The sequence below is a fragment of the Callospermophilus lateralis genome, chromosome 9 (genome assembly GCF_048772815.1).
Source record: "Callospermophilus lateralis isolate mCalLat2 chromosome 9, mCalLat2.hap1, whole genome shotgun sequence".
NCBI classification, from domain to species: Eukaryota; Metazoa; Chordata; class Mammalia; order Rodentia; family Sciuridae; genus Callospermophilus; species Callospermophilus lateralis.
The window spans coordinates 94,682,073-94,701,139 of record NC_135313.1 but is presented as its reverse complement, the minus strand read 5'-3'; the positions used below and the strand labels follow the sequence as shown (position 1 = coordinate 94,701,139).

Below are 19,067 nucleotides of genomic sequence, written 5' to 3'. Positions count from 1 at the left end.
TTCCCAGAGATCCCTTTACCAAACCCCAGGAGACCAGCATGCTCAGGTACTATCCAATCTCTTTCCTTAACTGTCTGCACTCTAGCTCTCCCAGGACCCTGGCTGTGGCCCCAGTCTGGCCTGACCCTGGTCACAGGCATTGCCTCCCCTCAGGCCCTGGTCATAGGGTGTTCGGTCACAAGGGGGAACAAGAAACAGTGGGAGCAGGTGGGAGTCTGGGTCCAGGCCCTGCTGCTCCACAGGTGCAATGCAGCTGTACCTGCTTTCCCAGGTGCAGTACCAGGCGCTCCGGGACTGTCTGATCAAGCACACCATTCTAATCCGTGGGGAATATGTCACCAGGCCCCTGAACATCGCCCAGGCTGCAGATCGGAGGGATGCCTTTGTCAAGGTACAGAGATGTGGGAATAGGGCTTGCCTCTGGCCCTATTGGTGAAAAACAAGAAAGAACAGAGACTGATGAATAGGTCCTCATTCTGCCAGTCACCCACCTAGGAATGTAACATGGGCTTCCCAGCCTCTCTGGGCTTGATTTCTTGGGGTAACCTCCCCCAGTAGTTCTGTGACATCCAATTTTCATGCAGCCTTTTGGGGTGAACTTGGAGAAAGGTTAGCCTCCCTCTGTGCCTTGGAGCGCAGAGGCTTCACCCCATGTCTCCTCAGGGCATCTATGGACACCTCTTCCTGTGGATTGTCAAGAAGATCAATGCTGCAATCTTCCCGCCACCTGCCCAGGACCCCAAAAATGTGCGGAGAGCTATCGGCCTCCTGGACATATTTGGCTTTGAAAATTTCCAGAACAATAGGTATGAAGATCTCAGTCCACCTGCTATCAGAAAACAGAAGAAAAGCAGCTTCTCTCTAAGAAAGCCAGAGGTTGCCATTCCCAACTCCCATCCCACCTAACCCCCTTGCCACTGGGCTCCAAGCAGGGCCTCTCTCTCCCCCTCACAATGCCAGGGTGAGCCTGCGAGCAGGCCGTCTTTCTGCATGAGATGGCCCATATGCATAGCCCCCAGAATCCCCAATGTGTCCAGAGAAGATCACATAGTTATCTTCTTGGGCCATCTGCTTGCTTCATGAACCAGAATGTTTTGTCACATGAGGTCATGGTGAAGGTCGAAATCAATAGCATTGATTCAACTAGAGGCGTGTGTGGACCATCCCTGACTTTTGAGTTGGGGGTTGGGGGAATGAGGCAAGACACCTCTGAGCTGGCATCCCTGCACATCTAGAAGCTAAAGATCTAGGACCAGGGCACTGGGGATGTGGCTCAAGCAGTAGCGCGCTCCCCTGGCATGGGTGTGGCCCGGGTTCCATCCTCAGCACCATATACAAAAAGATGTTGTGTCTGCTGAAAACTAAAATGTAAATAAAATATTAAAAAAAAAAAAAAAAAAGATCTATGACCAGGGCAGGTAAGAACATTGTTACTCAACATGACTACAGTGAAGGATGGGGTGAGGTACACAAGATGGCCAAGGGAGCCAGGCAGAAGAGCCAAACCTGGGCAGGTGATATTCTAGGGCATCATGATGGGCAGGTAATATCGCAGAGCATCATCACAGGTGGGAGTTAGTCAGATGCAGGAAACGAGGGATGTGGGACGAACAGGCAGGAAGTATTCTGGATGAAGTCCAGATTACCTGAGCCTGATTCATTTAAAGGGCTTGGCAGGACAGAGCCCAGGTCAATGGTTCCTAGAAGTAGGGGCTGGCCTAACCTTGATGTGCTCCTGTCCAAGACTGTGTCTGTAAATGGAGCCTAACTTGGGAGGGATTTGGATGCCCCACCTTGAGAACCAGACATGAGCCATTCCAAGTGCAAACACTCTGGGACTTCAGCCTCCCAGCTAAGCGAGGGGACAGGGCAGAGTTTCCACCACTGCAGTCAGGTGAGAGGTGACAGGGCTGCCAAAACTATGCCTAGTGCCATGGAACTTTTAAGGCACAGTAAATTCAAGTGTAAATTGGGTTCTGGCCTCTGGGGAGCGGGACACAGGTAAACAGATCAAGCACACCAGGGACACCTTAGAGGTGGATGACTTGTTGGTCCTGGGGATCTAGCCATGTATGTGGTGATCCTGCCTTGAAGGATGGTCACTGGTGGCCACTAGCTTGGTTTGTGACACGGCTGCAGTCTCAAGACTTGGGAAGGAGATGCTGTAAGGACCTGGGTCCCCTGGTCTACTCCATCATGCTTTCTATGTGTGCTGGGCATGGGGGACATGGTGGTCCTGTTCCTGCTTACCTGGTGGTTAACAGATGTTGAACAAGCAGCCTCAGGCATGAGGAGGTCTTATTTAAATAGGTGACCCATCCTGATTTAAGAGACACCTAAGAGACCCAGAGACAGAGAGGAGGGGGCGCCAAATGTGTGGCGACTCAGTGATAGGAAAGAACCAGGAACATCCAGGGAGCTGTGAAAAGTCCAGGTGGCCAGAGAGTGACCCCAGCAAAGCTGGAACGGTGGTCAAAGCTTTCTACTGTGGTCACTGTCTGGATCCTGAAAACATGGGAAGCCGGGAGGATTTGAAGCCAAGGAAGAGCATGGTTAGATTTGAGGCCACCACGGGGCTCCAGAGGAGTACTGGAGGTGACCTGAACTGAGACAGCATCAGTGGGGACAAAAAGAAGTAAACATTTCAAAATGCTGTGTTGCAGCTAGCATGGACCAGGCTTTGGCAATTGGTAGGAACTGGGGAGAGGGCCAGAATCAAGAGTAACTTCTTGATTTCTGACTTGAGTCAGGGATGGTAAATGGAGGAGTCATTTCCCAAGGCAGGGAACCAGCAGGTAGAGCACTTTGGAGGATTGGTGGGGTGGAGAATTGCAGGGGACAAGAATATATCTGGTTGATCCAGAGGGTCCTAATAGATAGCACTGGATTCTGGAAGCTCATCTCAATACCAAGGCCACTTGCCTACTATGAATCTGGAGCTTCTTGTGAGTACTTGGCCCCATAAGGAGAGTCTCAGTGAGAAGTTAGGCAGACCTTCCAAGGACTCTGTAGGTGACCCTAGGACTCCATGCTATGATGGGCCTTCTTTTTTCTCTTTGACTGCCACGGGATGGAGGAGGTGACGGTAATGGAGGCAGACAGGAGCAAGAGGTGTGCATGTGAATGTACACCATAAGTATGTGGCTGTGTGCAGATGGCTGGTGATCCCAGGGCTCCCTCCACGTATAACAGGGACCCACTGACCCTGCCCCGCCCTGGGTGGTGGCATTGCCTCTACAGTTTTGAGCAACTCTGCATCAACTTCGCCAATGAGCACCTGCAGCAGTTCTTTGTGCAGCACGTTTTCACCATGGAGCAGGAGGAGTACCGCTCAGAGAACATCTCCTGGGACTACATCCACTATACCGACAACCGGCCCACCCTGGACCTGCTGGCCCTCAAGCCCATGAGCGTCATCTCCCTTCTAGATGAAGAGAGCCGCCTCCCACAGGTGTGTTTCTGGGCCTTGGGGGCGGAGCCCTGGCTCGTGGGTCTCTTCTTTGAGGTTGGGAAGATCCATTTGTGAGGCCCACCTGTTCCCTGGGTGGCTGAGACCTCTGCCAGGAATAAGTGGACAAGCCTCAGACTAACCAGACCCTCCCTTCCTTGAAGGCCAAGCTCAGGCCCACCTGAAGAAAGTTTTTCCTGGCTGCTAGGGCACCTGGACAATTGCCCAGGGGATAGAGCAGGAGGGCTGGTGGTAGGGGGTGGCAGATGCAGCCTCTGCTCCTGGCTGGGCCCTCACTCACCATGACAAGTCACCAACCCCTGGGGATTAATGTCCCATCTGTCATTCTGAACCCAGCCTACTTTGTCCCACGAGGGAGCCCCTGAGCCCTGTGGGTGGGCCAAGCTGACCACCGCTTGGCTGGACTCTGGGACCTCAGCTCAGAGAGCATCCGGGTTCTTCCAGGGTACAGATATCACCATGCTGCAAAAACTGAACAGTGTCCACGCCAACAACAAAGCCTTCCTGAAACCCAAGAATATCCACGATGCCCGGTTTGGCATTGCTCACTTTGCTGGAGAGGTTTACTACCAGGCCGAAGGTGGGTGACCTCCCCTCACGCACTCTCAGATCCGGAGCAGAGATCATAGAAAGGAGACTGAGAGAACGGGTGCTTTCGCCAATCCAGTAATGGAATGGCAGGGTTCAAAGCATGGATTTGCCTAGAGAAAGGAAGTGGAATGGAACCAGGCATTTGGTGACGTTTTGTGTTTTGGTAGTGGCTCTGCTGAGACATAATTCACATACCCTAATTATTCACCCATTGAAAGTGGACATCTCAATATATTTTAAGTAGATTCCCAGAGTTGTGCAATGATTGCCACAACTTTAGAGCATTTTTATTATCACTTCCAAAGACAACTCCCCATTAGCTGTCGCTCCTGACACCGCCACCCCCACCCCAGGCAACAACTGATTTCTGTCCATCGAGATTCACCTACTCTGGACATTTCCTGTAAACAGAATCATATACAGTGTGGCCTTTTGTGGCCGATTTCTTTCACTTGTCAACATGTTTTCAAAGTTCATCTATGTTGACACTTGTATCAGTACTTCATTTTCTTTTTATTCCAGAATAACACTCTGTTGTATGAACATACTCTATTTTGTTTGTCTCTTCATCTATTAATGGATATTTGAATCGTTTCCATTTTTTTGGCTCTTCTGCATAATGCAGCTGTGAATATTCATGTCCAAGTTTTTGTGTGGATGTATGTTTTCATTTCTCCTGGGTATATACTCAGCAGTGGAACTGATGAGACATATGGTAACTCTCTGTTAATTTTTTTTTTAAATTTTGCTTTTAGTTGTTGAAGGACCTTTATTTTATTTATTTATTTATATGTGGCACTGAGAATTGAACTCAGTACCTCACACATGCAGGGCAATGCTCTACCACTGAGCCACAACCCCAGCCCTTTGTTAGATTTTTTTGAGGACCTGTCAAACTCTCTTCCAAATTGGTTACACTACTTTACACCAGTGACAGATAAGGATTCCAAATTTTCTGCATCCTCGCCAACACATGTTGGTATCTGTCTTTTTTATTTTAGCTATCCCAGGGAGTTAGAAGTGGTATCTCAGTGTGATTTTTTTTAAATTTACCATCTTGACCATTTTTAAAAAATACCTTTATTTTTATTTTTATGTGGTGCTGAGAATCGAACCCAGTGCCTCGCGCATGCCATTTGAGCACACTACCACTTGAGCCACATCCCCAGCCCCTCAGTGTGATTTTGACTTGAATTTCCCTGTTGGGTAATGATGTTGTGCATCTTTTCATGCATTTGTTGGCTATTTGTATATCTTCTTGGGAGAAATGTTTATCCAAATTCATTGCTCATGTTTCAATTGGATTTTTTGTCTTTTTGCTACTGAATTGCAATAGGATTTGTTTGTTTTTGTACTTGGGATTGAACCCAGGAGCACTTTACCATTGCGTTATATCCCCAGCCGTTTTTACTTTTTATTTTGATTTTATTTTGAGAAGAGTCTCACTAAGTTCCTTACAGCCTCATTAAATTACTTATAATCTTAAAAACTTATAATCTTCCTACCTCAGCCTCCTGAGTTGCTTGGATTATAGATATGAGCTATCACACCTGGCAAGAGTTCTTTTTTTTAAAAAAAAATTATTTTTAGTTGGACACAATACCTTTATTTTTATGTAGTGCTGAGGATCGAACCCAGGGCTTCACATGTGCTAAGCGAGTGCTCTACCACTGAGCCACAATCCCAAACCCATGGAAGAGTTCTTTATATATTACAGATACAAGTACCTTATCAGATATATGATTTGTAAATATTATTTTGTTCTTCACATAGTCTTTTCACTTTCTTGATGGGGTCCTTTAGAGTGCAAAATTTCTCATTTTAAAGTCCAAATTGTCTATTTTTTTTTTCATTGCTGTGTCATGTCTAAGAGTTCACTGTCAGATCCAAGATCATGAATATTTACCCCTACATATTTTTGTAAGTGGTTTTCAGTTTTAGTTTTTGGGTCTCTGATCTATTTTTAGTTAATTTGTCACACATTGAGGTAGGGTGAGCCATGGTTTTGAGTGGAGAAGAAAAGACTTGAGGTGGTCAACTGATCAGTGTGTTTAGAAAAATGAGAAAGGTGGCCTCCGAGCAGCTGGGGTCAGGAAAGCAGAAGAACTGGAGTGTCACTCTGCTGCAGAAATGAGGAGGTTCTCTGGTCTGTTTAACTGCAGATACAATTCCAGTATTTGTCTATTTTTCCATTGGAGAGACACAGTGACAGGAAAAGCAGGTATTTTACATAGAAGAGAGAGGTGCAGGGAGCTCAGGGGAGTGTTTCTGATGGAGAAATAGGAAGGTGGGGTGGCCCCTTCCTGATTCCCTCCAGAATCTGGCTTTGGGCTCCAGAAAGGTCCCAGAACACCTCCTTTCAAGGTGGCCTGAAGCTTCCTTTGAGCCTTTCAGTGAATGTTCCTTTCTGTCACTCCCAGCTCTGCAGGGACCCTTGTGCCACCCTGCCCCATCACCTGGTATAGCCCCCTGCCAAGTGCTGTTCCCACACAGGCACCTGCAGGCAGAGGAGGGGAAATAGGCTCCCTTCCTGTCTCCCACTCTGGGTTCAGCCTCCCTAGAAGCAGTTTGTCTTCAGCACTCCCTTGGAGTGTCCCTACTTGAGACAGATCTGGAAACTAGAAGTCTAATACCAAGATGTGAGCAGGGTTGACTTCTCCTGAGGCTTCTCTCCTTGGCTTGTTGATGGCTGTTTCCTTCCTGCATCTTCACACTGTCTTCTCTCTCTCTGCATGTCTTATCTCCTCTTCTTATAATGACACTACTCATACTGGATATTGGGCCCACCATGATGATCTTATTTTTTATTTGAATCTCCTCTTTAAGGCCCTATTTCCAAATCCAGGAGATCCATGCACATTCTAACATCCTGGGGGTTAAGACCTCAACTTTTGAATTTGGGATGACACAATTCAGTCCATAACACTCTGCATCTCTCCCATTTTGGGAGGCTCAGTCTTCAGGTTGGACCCCAAAGGCAGACTTGTATTGTCTTAAGTGACAGGGTGGGGGTGGGTTAGAGTGGGGATGGGAGCCTGGATTGTTGAGAGTTTGGAGCATACAAGTGACTTGAAACTGGGTAGAGATGGTGGGGACCATGCAGGATTTCAGTGGGGTCATTGGGGATGGGGGTGATGTCCCTCTGAGCATGTTCATCTTCCCTGTGGGGTGCAGGAGATGGCCTAACTGGTCTGGTGAGTGGGCCCTGATGTCCCCGCAGGCTTCCTGGAGAAGAACCGAGATATGCTGAGTGCAGATATTCTTACCCTGGTTTACTCCTCCAAAAACAAGTTCCTGAGAGAGATATTCAATCTAGAGTCTGCAGAAACCAAGCTGGGCCACGGCACCATCCGTCAGGCAAAGACTAGGAATCAGTTCTTCAAGGTGGGTTTCCAGCACCTCCCAGGCCTCCTGGGTCTCTTTCCTCCAAGGGCCACAGGGTCAGAATGATGTGCACAGAGAAAACCATTTAAATCAACAGTGGGTGCCCAACTAGAAGCCTATGTACAGTGGGTGCTTGGGAGGCCTGTGCTGGACAGATGAATGAATGACTGAGTGAGTGCACTGGCCCTTGGCAGTAGCCCTCCTGGTGCAGAGGGTCAGCCATGCTCTGGGCTGCAGTTCCCCGTGCCCAATTCATGCCCTGTGTTTACACCCGCAGGGTACAGACTCCACCAAGCGGCCCTCCACCTTGGCATCTCAGTTCAAACAGTCCCTGGATCAGCTGATGAAAATACTGACCAACTGCCAGCCCTATTTCATCCGCTGCATCAAACCCAACGAGTACAAGAAGCCGCTGGTAAGCAGGAATTTGGAGCACCCAAACATAGTGCTGTTCATCTGCTGTGTGCGCTTCACCAGGCTTTGGCTTCTCTGAGCGTTGGTTTTCTCACCCATGAAGTCAGACTCTTGCCTGCAGAGGTACAGTGAGGGTTGCACATGATGTTGGGGCACTCAGTAAGTGGCAGCAGCCAGTCCTAGGATTTTAGCCAGTTCTGGTGGCTGAGACCTGCAGTACCTTTATCAAGGATTTGTGTGGTGAGGGGCTGGAAACCTGGGAGTCCCTAGTCCATCCATTCAGAGGCTATAAATACAAGGACTCCCCAAACTGGGAGATGCCATTTGAAAGGATGTAAAATAACGCTAAGGCATCTCATGAGGGAATAAAAACAAATATTTAAAAGAAGTACCTTTTGAAAAGAATGAAGTTATATGAAATTGAGGTTGTCCCATGAAATCTCGGGTATGTCTTCCTAACAGTTACAACTGGCAGATGTTAGCAAACTGCTCTTTTTCCTTAATTGCTTCAGAAAAGCCCGTGCTCCCAGGGGGTCCTCTTCCAAGCCCACACTACCCAGCTTTGGAGCTGCAGGACAAGTGGGTGAACCTAAGTCTGAGGCCAGGTTTTGTGGGTGGCTGAGGGTCAGGGCAGGCTCTGGGTCTGAACCCTGGTTCAGCCAGTTAGGAGTATGACCCTGTGCAGCAGATGCCTCATTTTTATTTAGATAGAAGCCAATTACCCCTACCACATAGAGCTGCTCTAAAGATTAACCAAGGAACGCAAGGCCCCCAGGAAATATCCAATAATAGCTGGTAACTAGTCACCCAAGCCTCATTGCTGTGGGGCTTAAACCCTACATAGAGGTGGCTCTGTGATCCTGCATGCTTTCAGGTGAGGTGATAATTCTGATGATGGACTTGCCCAATTAGAGGGTGTTTCCCAAGTGCCCCAGATTAAGGGGGGGGCTCTCTGGAGGCCACGCTATGGCAGTCTTAGGGCTACCTGACACCTGGGGGAAAATATCATGACCAAATTCCTCTCTGCCTGCCCCACCAGCCTCCTAACAGAGGACGACAGAGCTCCCTATGGCCAATGCTCCCTCTGGTTCTCCTTTGCCCATCTCAGGGAGGGAAGTTTATAAATTGACTAGAAGGATCTCTGTCCCCAACTACCAGATTTGTTTCTTCACTCCACCGTTCCACACTGTGGGAAGCCAAGATGCGTGCAGTGCTCACAGGGGCACTTGAAAACATTTTCAATGGGGCACATGCAAATACCTTTTCTAGTCACAGTACTTTGTGTATCTTGAGAATGACAGAAGTGTGACGTTCTTACAGGAGCAGCAGTTTCTATGTTACTGATTTCATCTCCTTGGAAACATGTGATGCACTTTTCAGCCCCTTCTCCGATTTTCTTCAAAATGTCACTGTAGTTCAAACATTTATTGAGTTCTTCCCAACTTTGGGGGACAGCCAAATGGGTGTCTGGGCCAGCTGATCTTTCTGACTGTAGGCCTGCATGCCAGGTGGTGGAGTGGTGGGGAAGCGTAGGGCCCTTTGCTCCCTCTGTGCTCTGCATCTTGACCCCGCAGCTCTTCGACCGGGAGCTGTGTATCCAGCAGCTGCGCTACTCCGGCATGATGGAGACCGTGCACATCCGCAAGTCTGGCTTCCCCATCCGCTATACGTTTGAGGAATTTTCGAAGAGATTCTGCGTGCTGCTGCCCAGCGCTCAGCGCAAGCCAGTGAGTGCACAGCCACTAGATCAGTGCAACCCTGCGCCTCCGCTGTCCAGTCCTGCGCTGCGTCCAGCATTCCTTCAGCTTCCAAGTTCCAACAGGGGTGGTGTCCTCTTACTGCTCTCCTGGTGCCCAGGATGCCCTCTGGACCCCAGCCTTGACATGACCCCTGTCTGCCCTTCCCTCATCATCTTTTAATCTCTGTGAAAGCAAGGGAGGTGGCTCACACTGGCTGACCCTGGTGGCTGCAGAAGAGATATTCGCAGTTTTATTACGATTACACTCTGCTGTTGGCAGAATGTTAGGGAGCTGAGGTGTGGCTAGGAGCTCTTGGGGGCAGGAAGTCCCTCTTATTCTTTCTGGAATCCCCAACCATCCTAAAGGTTGGAGTGCTCTGAGGCCAACTGTACAACAGTAGTAAAGCAGGTAGCCTCTGAGTCCTGAACCCTGAGGGCTTCCCTTGCTCACCCCTTGATCTGAGATGCCTGTTGCCTGGGCCCAGCAGCACAGCCATTCAACAGGAAGCCTGTGAGAGGAGGAAGGAGGCAGGATCCCTTGGAAACCCTGCAGGAAGCCCCCTCAAGCTCCCCCTGGTCTCTGTTCCAAAGGGCACTGAGCCACCCCCTGTTTTTCCTGTGCAGCTTCAAGACAAGTTTCGCCAGATGACCTTGTGCATCACCGAGATGTGTCTGGGGACAGACAAAGAATGGAGAGTGGGAAAGACCAAAATTTTCCTGAAGGTGAGACCCTAAGGAACTAGTACATCACTAACTAGCCTCCTAAGACTTGGGGGGCGGGGGGTGAGCACAGTGAGGAGGAAGAGGAAGAGATCAGAGCCAGGCTGAAGCCTGCCAGCTCACCTGAGCCCCCACCCCATTCTCACCACCCCTGCCTGCCCACCCACCCTCATCTATTCTCAGAGCAACCTCCTGGCCCCAGACCTCCAGTCAGTTTGTCTATCCATCTGTCTATGCATTGATAAGGCCCATGCTGAGTCTGGGACTCAGACAGAGAGATATGGAGGCAAAACTAGCAAAAGAAACACCCTAGGGCACTGCCCAGGAGGGTAGACTGGATAGCGAGGGCCATACATGGGCATGTTGGTGAGGTCAGTGTGGGCAGATGGTTGAGGAGTGGCGAAGAGCACCCACCCTTCCTTTCCTTCCTTTTCTGGCTATCCCTTGAAACCACAGCTGAGTTCACGTCCATCTTTGTATCCCATAGCCTGCCATGGCACACAGAGAAGCTCAGCACTGCCTGATATTAGACTGAGGGAGGCAGGAAGGGCCATCAAGTCCTCTGCCTCTTTTCCCCACTTAGCAAAGGTTGTGTTGCTCTGTGTCCCATGAGAGCAATCCCTGCCTCCCCAGGGCTGAGACGGCTGGCTCATGCCTCTCATCCCAGGGTGCAGGGATCCAGGAGGAAGCAGGCTGCAGAAAGTCATGCCCAAGGCTCATCATCTCATGCTCATGGGTTGTGGGGGAACATTTTCATGTTGAAACAAGCATGGGTCTGTTATGCTGTTGAATGCAAACACCATGCAAATTTGGAGAAATAAAACGCTTCAGGGGAATTTTGTTCCTCCTCCCCTGAAGTCTCCGAAGCAGAAATCAGAGTTTCCAGATTGAGTTTAGCAAGAAGAAACAGTTAAAATAGGAAGTTCTTGGAAAAGGGATAGTTTCAGCTCCTTCCCTGAACTACCTCAAGAGCAAGTTAAGGGCCCCTTCTCCAGTTTGCCTTCCTGAGAGAAATCTGAGAGTCACTGACCCAGGCAGGGACTATGGGAGAGAGGATGGGACAGCTACATAAAGGCATTGCTCCTGTCCCCAGGATCACCAGGACACCCTGCTGGAGATACAGAGGAGCCAGGCGCTGGATGAAGCCGCGATCAGAATCCAGAGAGTCATGCGAGGCTACAAATACAGGTGCTTGCCCCACCCAAGCCCCCACCCAGCCCACATGCCTGCTCACCATGTCTCTCAGGCATGCCTAAAAGGGAAACTGAGATACAAGGTCCCCTGACCAGCGACACTGCAGCCTGTGGGGGCCAGAGAATTCTAAAAGGTTATTGAAATATTTGGAAGAAACAAAAACCACTCTGTAAATTAGAGATGGGACCAGACCACATATCTGTTCTGCTCTCAACTACATTTTGATGTTCTGCTTTGATCATCTTAAAGAGCATATGGGCTTAGCTTATGAGGTGGTTTAGTTTTAGAGGGGGTAAAATTTTCTCACTGTTCTCTTCCTGATCAGTACTGCCATGCATCATATAATAACATTTTGCATTTATGTCACTGGTCCATAAGTTTGTATCACTTGGTAATTTCACAGCCATCTTGGTCTCAGTAAATACAGTTGATCCCCGACCAACATGGTTTGAATTACGTGTGTCCACTGACATGCAGATTTGGTGTTTTGGAGATTTATGACGATCTGAAAGAACTCAAATATGAACCACATAGTTCATAGACAGATCATAGATAATATCAAAAAATTAAGGAAAATATATGAGTACATAAAAATATGTAGATAATAGTCTTTTATCACTTACTAATATCTAAAATACAAAAATCTGTTATAAAACATTAAAAATCATCAAAACATTCCAGGCACGGTGTTGCATGCCTATAATCCCAGTGGTTTGGAAGGCTGAGGCAGGAGGATCACAAGTTCAAGGCTAGCCTTAGCAACTTAACAAGGCCCTAAGCAACAACTTAGCAAGACCCTGTCTCAAAATTTTAAAAAAATTTAAAAGGGCTAGGGATGTTGCTCTGTGGTTAAGCACCCCCTGGGTTCAATCCCTGGTACCACACACACACACACAAATATCAAAACATACAAAAATAAACTCAGTTCATACATATTGCCATTCACCATCAAGAGACATGTTGGGGCTGTGTTGCAGCTCAGTGGTAGAGCACTTGCCTAGCATGCGTGAGGCCCCGGGTTCAATACTCAACACCACATAAAAACAAATCAATAAAATAAAGGTATCATGTTCATCTACAACTTAAAAAAAGAGAGAATTGTAAACATAAGATTACAGGATTAAATTATAACTGCGTAAAATTAACTGTATACTCATCATATGTTTAAAAATTATAGCCACCTCTTGTGCTAATGTGGGGAGTCGCAAGTTATACTTGGATTTTCAATTGTGCAGGGGGGCCAGCCTTCCTAACCCCAAGTTGTTCAAGGATCAACTATCTAGTCTATCTAGACAAAATCACTTAATAGCACATTTCTCAGAACACACCTGTCATTCAGCAACACATGACTCCACTTGAACTTCACTTTAGGGTTAGCACATCAGCAAGGCCCCTGCTTCACCCCACCTCCACCACTCCAAGGGATTTGTAAGCCCCACTGCATGATCATGAGCTGGAAACCCAGGCATGAGAAAATGGGGGAAGGGATTTTGTATGAACCTAAATTTCCATTTCTCTGGAATAAATGCCCAAGAATTAATAGCTGGGTCAAATGTTAGTAACATGTTTTGTTTTTAATGAAACCACCAAACTGTTTTTGAAGAAGGGGGCTGTACCAGTTTACTTTCTCACTAGCAACTTATGGGTTTTTCAGTTGCTTTGAGGTTATAATTTTATATTCATTCAGTTCATTTAAAAACTTTCTCTTGAGATCATAGATTATTTCAAAATATGTTGCTTAATTTCCAAGTGTTTGGAGATGTTCTTGTTATCTTACTGTTACTGATTTCAAGTTTGATTCCACTGTAGTCAGGGATACAATTGTATATAAGTTAAATTTTATTTAATTTGTTGAGACTTCCAACATGGCCTAGGATGTGATATATCTTGGTAGCTGTTCTGAGGGTGTTTATAAAAACACAGATTCCACTCTTTTTGGGCAGAATTGTTGGGTGAAGTGTTCTAAATATGTAGATCAAATCTTGTTGGTCTGTAGTGATGTCTAACTCTAGATTCTTATTGATTTTTGTTTACTTGTCAATTGTTAAGAGGATGGTGTTGAAATCTCCAACTGTAAGCATGGATTTACCTTTTAAATTTCACTTCTATCAGCTTTGGTTTCATTTTATAGTTCTGTTATTAGATGCATATGGACTTGAGATTGCTATGTCTTCTTGGTAGATTTACTTTTTATCACCATGTAACATCCTTCTGTGTCTCTGGTTTTGTTTGCTTTGTTTTGGTTTTTGCTCTGAAGTCAACTTTACCTGATAGTAATATGGCTATTCCTATCTTATTTTGATTACTATTTCCATGATATTTATTTTTTATCTTTTTTGCTTTTTGCCTAACTATTCAGTATATTTTAAGGGAGTCTCTTATAAACAGTATGTAATTGGGTCATGACTTTATATCTATTCTGCCAATCTCTGTCTTGCAATTAAAGTATTTAGTCTTTTCACATTTAATGTAATTATGCATGTGATAGCTGTGTCTCCCATTTTATATTTTTGCTTTCTATTTGTTCTATTTGTTTTTATTTTCTGTTTTCTTTTTCTTGCCTTTCTATGACTTACTTAAGCATTTTTTATAATTCCATTTTTTTTGGTATGTATTGCCTTCTTTTATATACTAGGGATTGGACTCAGTGGCACTCTACCACTTAGATACAGTCCATTCCTTTTATTTTTTATTTTGAGACAGGGTCTTATTAAGTTGTTCTAGCTGGCCTCAAACTTGTGATCCTCTTGCCTCAGCCTCTTAAGTGATTTCTTTAGGATATGTGTGTCCTTGATTGGTACCATCATTTCAATACTTCAAGTTAAGTATATAACCTGTTTCTCTCTTGATGTCCATTTGCCCTCTCCCATTTATAATACAATTTCCACAAATCTGTCCTCTAGAACTATATCAGACAAGGTTATGAATTTTGCTTCAATTATCAAAATATACTTTTAGAAAACTGCAAAGGAAACCTTATTATATTTGCTCATATTATTGCTTATTATTTCTTTCATCCTTCCTGACATTCAAGGATTTCTTTTTTTATCATTTCTTTTCTGTGTAGAGAACTTTCCCAGCCATTATTTTAAGGTACATCTACAGATAATTCTCTTGGTTTTAAATTTTTATTCTTCATCTGAGAATATCTTGATTCTTTCTTTATTCCTGGATATAAAATTCTAGGTTGGCAGCTATTTTCTTTCAGCACTTGGGAGATGTGTCATTTCCTCCTGACCTCCATGGTCTTTGTTGAGAAATCGGCTGTCCTTTGAACTGTGTTTTTCCCTTTTAAGTGATGTGTTGTCACTTTCCATATTTTCAAGTCTTTCCCCGCCCCTTTAGTTTTCAGAAGTTTGACTTAGATACAGCTTGATGTAGGTTTATTTGAGTTTTCTTATCTTCTTAAATCTATAAGTTATTATCTCCTGCCAAATTCATGAGCTTTCCAGTTTTTTTTTATCATTTCTTCAGTTGCTTTTTAGCACCACCTCCTTCTCCTTTCTTTTCATGACCCTGATGACACAAAATATTAGATCTTTTGTTATAGTTCCACATATTCCTGGAGCCCTGTTCATAATCTTTTCATCTATTTTCTTTCTGTAATTTCTAGCTTTTTTTTTTTTTTTTTTTTTTTGTACCAGGGATTGAACTCAGGGGCCTCAACCACTGAGCCACATCCCCAGCACTATTTTGTGTTTTATTTAGAGACAGGGTCTCACTGAGTTGCTTAGTGCCTCGCCATTGCTGAGGCTGGCTTTGAACTCACGATGCTCCTGCCTCAGCCTCCCAAGCTGCTGGGATTACAGGTGTGCATCACCATGCCTGGCTAATTTCTAATGTTCTACGTTTACACTCACTAATCCATCCTCTGCTATCTCCATTCTGTCACACAGCAGGGTTTTTTAAGTTTTTGTATTTTCAGTTCTAAAATTTCCACTTGGAAATTTATTTTATATCTTTTATTTCTTTACTGAGACCCTTTGTTTTCCAATTTGTTCCTGGTATGTTCACAACTGCCCATGGAAGCATTTTTTTAAATGATGGCTAATATCAAGTGTCTTATATAAAATGGAAAAATATTTGAACATCACATATGTACATCTTCCTATATAATTTAAATCATTTCTAAGTGACTTACAAATACCTATCATAGTGTAAATTCCGTGTAAATAGTTGTTATCCTGTATTGCTTAAGGAACAATGACGAGAAGAAAATGTGTGTACAAGTTCAATACAGACACAATTTGTTCCCAATTTTTTTAAAATCTGTGAGTGGCTGAATCTGTAGATGCAGAACTTGTGTAGACAGAGGGCCAACTATGTGTGTGCATGTGTGTGTATGTTCACGCACAGGCACATATGAGTGAAATACACATATTCTAGACAAATCAGCAAAGCTTTTGACTTAGTTAGACTGGGTAGGACCCAGGCAGATAAATATTGAAGTTCTTCAGATGGTTTTTAGTATGATTGAAATCTACAGTTCTAAACTTAAGGAAGTCTCTAAAAAAAGGTAATAGAATGGATAAGAGAATTCATTAAGTGTGAAATAAAAGATCTATATGATCCAAGTTCGCCTGAGGACATCTCTGTCTCCCTTAGAGACCAACTTTCAGATTCTCCTTTCTGTGTCTCATCCTGGGCTAGTGACCAGAGTAGGTGATGGTGGTGTGTGGGGGGGGCGGTCTTGGCAAGGAATAAAATGTTGAGATGGGTTTTATGATTTCATATGTCTTGGGTGGGGGAGGGACAAGGAAGGATTTCTTGATTACTTTAAAAGTTGGACTGTCTTCATTCAGAAATTTGGGTTGTTGACATAAGTGTCATTTTCCTAACCTGGCTGAGCATTTTTTGGTCTATAAAGGCGTTTGAGAAAGTACTGCATGGATTCCTGTTCCCTAACATCTTGTTGTCCATCTCCCCTTCCAAATCAGTCCTCACTCTACAAAGGCTTTAAAGATGCCTGGGATTGTCACACACCTCTGGCTTGCATTTCCCCTTTTAGGAAGGAGTTCCTGCAGCAGAGGCGGGCAGCTGTGACCCTCCAGGCAGAATGGCGAGGCTACTGCTGCAGGAAGAATTTCAAGCTGGTGAGAAAGCTCAGGAGGTCGGGCCGTCAGGAGCTGTAGATCACTAACCGTCCAATAAAAGGCAAAATTTAAAAGTTTGTTTCTCTGCATGAGAGATCTCAAACAGGAAGTGTCCCATCCCTAACAGACATGGAGTATAGATTTAGAACAACCAGACATCAGCACCCCCCAGGCTCTCCTTGTAGCATAGTCACAAGCCCCATGTTTGTGGGCTCCACAATATTTTCCTGTAGAATATCAGGCATCCCCTGAGCTGGTCTGAGGCATTCGGTTCTGAATTGAGATAGCAACTATCTTTTTCCCAGCTTTCAAGCAACAAAATAAGGAAATGGATTGATTATTCCATTTCAAGTACTCCTTATTTTTCTCCTAACCACAGGCACTTGCTAATGAGTATCTGCTCAATCTATGAAGCAGAGTGGCCATGCCCATGCCCTGTTGAACCTCTCTTGATCATTTGTCTTTGTCATGGCCATAATTGTGGTTGTGACATAAAATGATCCCATCAGCAAAACTGCCCTCAGGTCTGCCTGCATTCCATGTTCACAAAGAGTACGGTGGTAGCTGATATGCATGGAAAGGCCACTTGGGACCTGTTGCTTTACATTCAACTTTTCATTTAATATTGGACCAACTCTGTAAATCAAGGGCCTGAGACATGGAGGAGTTAAGTATATTCCCTAAGAGCATGCAGTTAGCAAGCTGGTTTTCAGACGTGAATCTGTGTGATTTCCAAGCCCTTGAGCTGATTCGTCTTTAGAAGCTCATCCCAGGGGCTCAGGGACTGCTATGGTTGAGGAAATTTTTGTAGCATAAAAGTGGGTGTTTATTCATATCTTACTTTCCTTCTATTTTAAAGACTCCCTAGGGCATTAGCTTCATGGAGCCAGTCACAGGCCTATACAGGTGTGTTAGCCTACATCCAATAATGTGGCTGGAATTGGCTGGCAGGTATGAATGAAAATCAAGACTGGATTCTAATTGCCTTTGTGAAATCCATGCCAACTCCATTTATGACCCTCAAGAGGCCACTTTATTATTTATGCTATTTAGCAAATGCTTTTTTAGCACTTATTTGCATGGCAGGCTCTCTTCTAAATACTTACAAACAAAACACTCACTTCGTAGGCTGATTCTCATTGGTGTGTATAAGTTTCACACCAGCCCTATAACAAAAAGCAGGTGACTACAAAGCAAACTTGCAAGGTCTGGGAAATGCTGCTATCTGTTTCCTCCATGGGGCCTTCTGGTTATGAACTCTCCTCTCTCTTGCCTCCACAGATCCTGGTGGGCTTTGAGCGCCTGCAGGCCATTGCCCGAAGCCACGTGCTGATGAGGCAGTTCCAGGCCACGCGGCAGAGGATGGTGCAGCTGCAGGCCCGCTGCAGGGGCTACCTGGTGCGTCAGCAAATTCAGGCCAAGAGGAAAGCTATAGTGACCATTCAGGCACATGCCAGGGGCATGGCTGCCCGGCGGAGCTTCCAGAGGCGGAAAGCCAAGGTAGGTAGTCACCCAGCTTCTTGGGCAGGTGGCACTGGCTACGGTCCACGTGTTTGGCAAATGGGGCAAATGGGAAAAATGGATGGCAACATAGAGCTGTCACTAGAAGCTCCTTTGGAAAGTCTTCACTCAAGTCAAGATGTTTAAATCTGTTCTAATTATTCAAGAACTCAGCAAGAATACAAGAAGCAAATTAGGAGTCATCTTCTGGGTTGCAATTTAGAAAGGACAAGAGACATCCCTTTCTTCTCCTTGTCCAAAGTTAGGGCGGCAGAGTTCTTCACATCTTCTGGGAAGACTCAATCAGAGGCTCACAAGGTATAATAGAGGACAGGCATCAGATCAACCAGATAATGGCCTTATTCCTAGAACCTGGAAGTGAAGCTCCTTGGTCTCTTCCCTTTAGCCTTGGGGACCTTTCTTTACAGGTGATAATTTCCCTAAAAGACATGGGAAACCTGAGCCAGATGAGCTGTGGAAGGGTCACTGTCCAAAGATCCCTGGTAATAAGATTGTGCATGACAGTTCAGGGGACAGAGAAACACCAAGGGGAGCTGTTGAGTTTCTGGAAGGCTTGAAGAAAAAGGACCAGCAGAGCAGCTCCAAGATGCATGCTCCTGCCTTTTGAAATCTCGCCCTTGCGTAATCCTCTTTCTTCCATAGGGTATCTAAGACTCAGCCTCATTCCTTCTTGCTTGGGTCTTTTTGTGATAAAGCAGAGTGGATGACATTTCCTTTTGCCCTCAGATGGAAATTGGGTCTGCTGTACAAACTACCATTACAATGAACAGGGCACGTGAAAGAAGAGACCCTCAGACAAGTCAGGAGCATGCTCCTGAGCTCGAGTGTCCCTGGCGTGGATATATAAACTTGTGTGTTTGTATAGGCCCTAGGAACCGCCCTGGTAGACTCTCGATGCCCTTTGAATGAGGGGACCCCCCCCCATGGGCCTGAGTAGTGGTTT

The 19,067-nt window shown here is 45.6% G+C and overlaps 1 protein-coding gene across 2 annotated transcripts in view; it reads left to right on the top strand.

Moving 5' to 3' along the window:
- Myo7b (myosin VIIB) overlaps positions 1 to 19,067 on the top strand; it is a 66,761-nt gene that overhangs the window by 23,515 nt on the left and 24,179 nt on the right. For both annotated transcript variants that reach the window (XM_076865913.2, XM_076865912.2), the window contains exons 10-20: positions 272 to 391; positions 664 to 806; positions 3,241 to 3,451; positions 3,914 to 4,049; positions 7,281 to 7,444; positions 7,722 to 7,859; positions 9,433 to 9,585; positions 10,221 to 10,319; positions 11,410 to 11,504; positions 16,519 to 16,603; positions 17,885 to 18,103. In XM_076865913.2, the coding sequence (XP_076722028.2) occupies positions 272 to 391; positions 664 to 806; positions 3,241 to 3,451; positions 3,914 to 4,049; positions 7,281 to 7,444; positions 7,722 to 7,859; positions 9,433 to 9,585; positions 10,221 to 10,319; positions 11,410 to 11,504; positions 16,519 to 16,603; positions 17,885 to 18,103 (1,563 nt within the window). The remainder of the gene's footprint in view (positions 1 to 271; positions 392 to 663; positions 807 to 3,240; positions 3,452 to 3,913; positions 4,050 to 7,280; positions 7,445 to 7,721; positions 7,860 to 9,432; positions 9,586 to 10,220; positions 10,320 to 11,409; positions 11,505 to 16,518; positions 16,604 to 17,884; positions 18,104 to 19,067) is intronic.